This window comes from Mobula birostris, chromosome 4, assembly GCF_030028105.1.
Source record: "Mobula birostris isolate sMobBir1 chromosome 4, sMobBir1.hap1, whole genome shotgun sequence".
In the NCBI taxonomy this organism is placed as follows: Eukaryota; Metazoa; Chordata; class Chondrichthyes; order Myliobatiformes; family Myliobatidae; genus Mobula; species Mobula birostris.
The window spans coordinates 163,087,553-163,094,833 of record NC_092373.1 but is presented as its reverse complement, the minus strand read 5'-3'; the positions used below and the strand labels follow the sequence as shown (position 1 = coordinate 163,094,833).

The 7,281-nt window shown below is 46.0% G+C and overlaps 1 protein-coding gene across 1 annotated transcript in view; it reads right to left on the bottom strand.

Annotated features, from left to right (window-relative positions):
* Positions 1-275: 275 nt before the first annotated feature.
* tex15 (testis expressed 15, meiosis and synapsis associated) overlaps positions 276-7,281 on the bottom strand; it is a 108,782-nt gene continuing 101,776 nt past the window's right edge. The window contains exon 8 of the mRNA XM_072256374.1: positions 276-363. Coding sequence (XP_072112475.1) covers position 363 — 1 coding nt within the window. The 3' untranslated portion in view covers positions 276-362. The remainder of the gene's footprint in view (positions 364-7,281) is intronic.

The window sequence follows — 7,281 nt, the reverse complement described above, 5'->3', positions numbered from 1 at the left end:
TACCACTTACTTTCTGCCTTTTCCAAATACCTTAAATCTTCCCATTTATTTTTACAAATGTGTAAATATGAATGAATTTACAAGGTACTTTCTCTATTAATTGTATCCTGACTTAAAATAACTTGTAAGTACCAAGCTGCTGACAATAAGTTACAAACAAATCCTGGTTCAAATATAAATTCATTGGTATGAATTCATCGTACTGTTTTCTATTTCTTGATTTATTTAAAAAATGGAAATTTCAATTTAATTTTATATCAACACATGTCATTCCACTTTAATCAGAGGTCAGAAAATGCACACAGAAGACAGGAATGTGTAGGAGGGTTTTCCACACTTTGGACTCTTCGTATTGGTTACAATCTGCAAATTTAAAATAATAGAAATTCATTCTTCAATTTGAGGAAAAGAAAAAAAACTATCATTTCAGAATGATAAGTATAAATAATAATGTTCATTGCAGCTTAATCTATTAAACTTTTGCTCATAGGACTTGATGATGAAGTGCAGGATATATTTTCCTCAAGAGTGGTTTTACAGGATAGTCAATGAATTCATACGGGTGAGTGAAAGTATGTTTGTCTTTGAGCCTTCCCTGCTTATGACTTATTCATATAGTTTTACAGCACAGAACGTAGCTAGTAAGATCAACATTCCTGACAGGACTCAGAAAATTTCAGTCAACCGATCTTTGTAATTGTCTTACAACTCTGATTTCTAATCGTCATCCAAACTTCTGGTGGAAGTAACTTCCCAAAAATTATACGTGACGTCGTGTCATAACCTTTCTTGATCCTTTATCCATAAATCTTGCCATGATCCCAGCTTCAACCGTTGACACAAAGCATGGATTCTGGATAAAACAGTGCATCTCACTTTTCAACCTAAATCTTTTACTTTACTCTCCATCCTCATGGTCCAGGCAGAGAAAACACTAGATGCAGTTTATTTCTACCTACCTTTTCCTGTATTTTCTAATTTTTAACAATATCAAACCATTCCTGTTCTAACTTTTAAAATGCTCCAACTTTTCTTTCTTGCTTCCCATGCACCAATCAGCATCCTGGTGAACCTGTACAAAGTACTCTCCATTGCTTTACAGTCTTTCCTGTGGTATAGCGCCTCACTTTACACTTAAATGTGAAAGCAAATTATTCACATGATTCCACCTGCTTACGGTAGTCTAGGGGATATACAGATGTAACTGTCTCTCCTCTCCTACATTAGTCATTTGGAGGCTCACAGTCCCTTTGAAGTATAGTTCCTGAAAATTAGGCTTCATTCACAGAAGTCATGAGAGCTGATTTCACTATCCGTCCTCTTAAAGTGAAATGGCCCACAAACAAAATCAATGAAATGTTACTTTTAAAATGACTTCTGCAGCTTGCACATCAGAACCTACAAGCAATGGAGCAGACACAGGAACCAGAGGACTGAAAAAATGTACATGTTATGGAATCAAGGGAAAGACAAAATACCTCTACATGATAGACCACATGCCTAGCTTTCAGTCATTGAATAGAATGAGTCAAGGTCGGGATTGTACAGTAGACAACCTGCAGAGGATCCTACTGAATTGCTTGTTACCATTCACTCCTGTAAGTCTCAAATTCATTCTCTATAGATCTGGTTGTGAAGAAAGTATCTCTTTGAAAACAAGGAACTTCCTTCATGAACTATTATTCTGAGCAGCAAGTACAGAAAATTAATGCATTTTATGTTGCTCCAGATTTTCTGAACTTCCTTTAATTCTCCCATTAATAAACTCCATTAATTAATTTTCTGAACTGCATGCGGCGCCACATTACACAGTGGTTAGCGCAACACTTTATAGCTCGGGGCACTGGAGTTCAGAGTTCAATTCCTGTGTCCTCAGTCAGCAAGTTTGTATGTGCCTTCCCATGTGTGTATCTGGGTTTCCTCCCACAGTCCAGAGATGTGCCAGTTAGTAGGTAAATTGGCCATTATAACTTGTCCTGTGATTAGGCTACAGTCAAATTGGCGGGTTGCTGGGTGGTGTGGCAAGAAGGGCCACAAGGGCCTATTCCGCACTGTATCTCTAAATAAATAATAAAAATAATTTAATTGAATCAAAGGAATCATTAGCATTCAGGCACTGATGCTGAAGATCCTCCCAATGTATTTCAGACTTCCTTGCAAGGAACACAACTGGGAAAATATTAACATAAGCCTTGCTTACCTAAATTGGGAGCCAGCTATTACCTGAGCTGGTTAAATATACATAAATCTTTATCTTACCTGTGATAACTTTCTCTGAGAAAATATCTAAAATAATTTATCAAATATTATAAGTGACCATTTTGGTTCAATCAAACCACATTGGTAGAGAAACAGAATGACTCTTGTTCCTAATGTAAGCAACAGTAGGAGAGAGGGGGACAGGGATATACAAGTGTCAAGTAGGGGGCAAAGATATACAAGTACTAGTGGGGGGGGGGTGGGTGGGTGGAATAGAGATATACAACTGCCAAGGGAAACAGAGATATACCAGTGCCGGTGGTGGGGTGGGTGGTGGGAACAGAGATATACCAGTGCCGGGGGGGCGGTGGTGGGAACAGAGATATACCAGTGCCGGGGCGGGGGGGGGGTGGGAACAGAGATATACCAGTGCCGGGGAGGGTGGTGGGAACAGAGATATACCAGTGCTGGGGGGGGGGGAGAACAGAGATATACCAGTGCCGGTGGGGGGGGGGGGGACAGAGATATACCAGTGCTGGGGGGCGGTGGGGTGGTGGGAACAGAGATATACCAGTGCCGGTGGGGGGGGGTGGACAGAGATATACCAGTGCCAGGGAGACAGTGATATACAAGGTGGGGGGCAGAGATATGCAAAGTGCGGGGGGGGGGGAACAGATATACAAGTGCCAGGGAGACAGAAACGGAGATATATAAGCTGGGGGCGGGGGAAACCAGATATAAAAGTGCAGGGGGGGGGCAGAGATATAAAAGGTGGGGGGGACAGATATACAAGTGCTTGGGGGGGGGGGAACAGATATACAAGTGCCGGGGGAGGGACAGAAATATACAAGAGATATCCTCTGGTTGGCGGAACTGGTACTCACACTTAATAACTTCTCTTTTGGCTCTTCCCACTTTCTTCAGACCAAGGGTGTAGCTATGGGCACTCACATGGCCCCCAGCTATGCCTGCCTCTTCATTGGTGGAACAGTCTGTGCTCCAAACCTATTCTGGTACTGCTCCCCAACTTCTCCTTCGGTACATTGATGACTGCATTGGTGCTGCTTCCTGCAGCCATGCTGAGCTCGTCAATTTCATTGACTTTACTTCAAACTTCCACCCAGCCCTCAAATTCACTTGGTCCATCTTGGACACTTCTCTCCCCTTTCTCAATCTCTCGGTCTCCATCTCTGGAGACAGACTGTCCACTGACATCTTCTACAAGCCCATTGACTCTCATAACTACCTCGACTATACCTCTCCCCACCCTGCCACATGCAAAAATGCTACTCCCTATTCCCAGTTCCTCCGTCTCCGCCACATCTGCTCCCAGGACGAGGCTTTCCATTCCAGGACATCTCAAATGTCCTCTTTCTTTAAGGATCGTAGTTTCCCTTCTGCCGTCATCAATGATGCCCTTACCCACATCTCCTCCATTTCCCACACTTAGGCCCTCACCCCATCCTCCCTCCATCACAACAGGGACAGAGTTCCCCTTGTCCTCATCTACCACCCCACCAGCCTTGGGATCCAGCACATTATCCTCCGCAACTTCCGCCACTTTCAACAGGACCCCAGAACTAAGCACATCTTTCCCTCTCCACTTTCCACAGGGATCATTCCCTCCGCAACTCCCTGGTCCACACGTCCCTCCCCACGGATCTCCCACCTGGCACTTATCCCTGTAAGCGTAAGTGCTACACCTGTCCCTATACCTCCTCTCTTGCCACCATTCAGGGCCCCAAACAGTCCTTTCAAGTGAGGCAACACTTCACTTGTGAGTCTGTTGGGGTCATCTATTGCATCCGGTGCTCCTGGTGTGGCCTCTTCTACATCGGTGAAACCCGACGCAGATTGGGGGACCGCTCCGTTGGCCACAACAGACAGGATCTCCCAGTTACCACCCACTTCAACTCTGCTTCACATACTCATTCGGATACGTCCATACATGGCCTCCTCTACTGCCACGATGAGGCCAAACTCAGGTTGGAGGAGCAACACCTCATATACCGTCTAGGCAGTCTCCAGACCCTTGGTATGAACATAGAATTCTCCAACTTCTGGTAATTCCCTCCCCCTCCCTTCCCCTATCCCTATGTCACTCTGCCTCCTCCCCCAGCTGCCTATCACCTCCCTCATGGTTCCGCCTCCTTCTACTACCCATTGTGTTTTCCCCTATTCTTTCTTCACCTTTCCTGCCTATCACCTCCCTGCTTCCCCTCCCCCACCCCTTTATCTTTCCCCTTACTGGTTTTTCACTTGGAACCTACCAGCCTTCTCCTTCCCACCCTCCCCCACCTTCTTTATAGGGCCTCTGCCCCTTCCCTCTGCAGTCTTGACGAAGGGTTCCGGCCTGAAACGTCGACTGATCGTTTCCACAGATACTGCCTGACCTGCTGAGTTCCTCCAGCATGTTGTGAGTGTTGCTTTGACCCCAGCATCTGCAGAGTATTTTGTGTTTGAGATATACAAATGCCGGGGGTGGGGGGGGGGGGACAGATATACAAGTGCAGGGGGGACAGATATACAAGTGCCGGGGGGACAGCGATATACAAGTGCCGGGGGGGGGGGGGGAACAGAGATATACAAGTGACGGGGGGGGGCTGGAACAGTACCGGGAGGGGACAGAGATATACAAGTGCTTTGGGGGGGGGAACAGTGCCGGGAGGGGACAGATATACAAGTGCTGGGGGGGGGGAACAGATCTACAAGTGCCGGGGGGGGACAGATATACAAGTGCCGGGGAGGGGGAGCAGATATACAAGTGCAGGGGGGACAGATATACAAGTGCCAGGGGGACAGAGATATACAAGTGCCGGGGAGGGGGGGGGACAGAGATATACAAGTGACGGGGAGGGGGAGCAGATATACAAGTGCAGGGGGGACAGATATACAAGTGCCGGGGGGGGAGGACAGAGATATATGTGACGGGGGGGGGGTGGAACAGTACCGGGAGGGGACAGCCGGGGGGGGGGGGAGGGGACAGAGATATACAAGTGCTTTGGGGAGGGGAACAGTGCTGGGAGGGGACAGATATACAAGTGCCAGGGGAGGGGACAGATATACAAGTGCTGGGGGGGAACAGATATACAAGTGCCAGGGGGACAGATATACAAGTGCCGGTGGGGAGGGGTAGAGATATACAAGTGCTTTGGCGGGGGGGAACAGTGCCGGGAGGGGACAGATATACAAGTGCTGGGGGAGGGGACAGAGATATACAAGTGCTGGGGGAGGGGACAGGTATACAAGTGCCAGGGGGACAGAGATATACAAGTGCCGGGGAGGGGACAGAGGTATACAAGTGTGTGGGGGGGGGACAGATATACAAGTGCCAGGGGAGGGGACAGAGATATACAAGTGCCGGGGGAGGGGTCAGAGATATACAAGTGCCGGGGGAGGGGACAGATATAGAAGTGCTGGGGGCGGGGGAGACAGATATATAAGTGTCGGGTTTTTTTTCCCTCAGCACCACCTAATGGGTCTTTAGCAGACCCAATAAAACTTCAAAAAATGTCATCTTAAGTTCATAATGAGTTTTCAACTGAAACATTTTAAAACCACCATTAATTTAAATTCAAATACAGTAAAGTATACAAGTAAAATCCAGACTTGTTAACTATTATGTGAAACAAATAATTGTTAAATATTGTTTCTGTTAATAAAATGTTAGATTAATGCATAGATTTATGTTTCACATCTGACAGTGCATACCACCAGGCTCAGAGAGAGCTTCTATGCTGCTGTATTATCCACATGAAAGCAAGCTTATTGTCTGCCTGTCCTCCACTTTCTTTGCAGTGGTAGCACTATATTTCTCATTCTGTTACTTTGACTTTCCCTTGTACTACCTCAATGTACTGAGGTAAAGAAATGATCTGTGTGGACCTCAATACACACACCTCCGTACATCTTACCATAATAAATCAATTACCAAATATATCTGTGCCGGATATCATTTATTCCCCTGCAATAAAAACAGAAAGCTCTGAAGGTACTTGGCAGACCATTTCCTTCGGGATGTCATAGCTGGGGGGGGGGTGGGAGCAGTGGGGATAATCTCCCACTACCTATTAAATGCTCCTAATGGTGTGTGCCTCAAATAGCCTCTGACAACCAAGTCCAACTCCTGGCCTTCACGTGTGGCTTAGCTACTAAGCCCAGTGGAAACATTCTTACTAACAGAAGTGGCAAAGGTGGGTTACTTGTGCCTGAAAACCAGTCGCTCTTCAGCCATGGTTGGCAGCTCATCTAGAAGGAAAACGCTGATCTCAAACCTCTGCTGCCTTGTGGCTATACCCCCTCATGGGGAAAGTTTCAGAAGTAAACCCCAAGGAAAAATCCAGTGCTGGAGTCCCGAAGGCTGTCCAATGTTGAGCACAACACTGTTTGGCCATTCCTGCGGCGGTGATAGTACCATACTGTATCAGTCTCTGCCGTTCCTTTGGATTTATCAGCTGCATGGAAAGGGTTAGCCTGCTGCATGAGCAACAGCTTGCGCTTCATAATGCACTGTCCTGGCTTGCGTATCTTGTAGACAGATAGGACTCATATCGTTGGTGGACCTCGACTGACGGAAGGCCTCAGAAAGAAGACTCGCCAGACCCGGTAACATCAGCAAAGAGAAGAACAACAGTCACAATGGAAGTGAAACTGCATTCTCTTTCCTGTGTTTGACATAAGAATAGGAGCAGATTATTCAACCTTACTGCCCACAAAGGTGACCTGTCCCTCCACTCCATCTACTTGCCTTTTCTATTTATCCTTTCCTTAAAAAGTTCAGTCAATTTTAGCCCTCTCATAGAGATAAGCTGTGTAGATACTTTGCCTCATTTACTACTAAAGTAGCAAATATCATGGTCACACTAATCAAGTCAAGTTCAGGTTCAAGTGTACTGTCATCTGACTAAATGTACGTACAACCAAACAAAATAACATTCCTCTGGACCACAGTGCACCCACAAAAGATACATCACACACTGTATTAGTATAAAAAGGTTAATAAAATATTGTTCTAAATGCATGCAGTGTGCAGCATAGATAAACAGTTAACAGCAAACAGCTTGTTGTCTTAGTGACAAGACT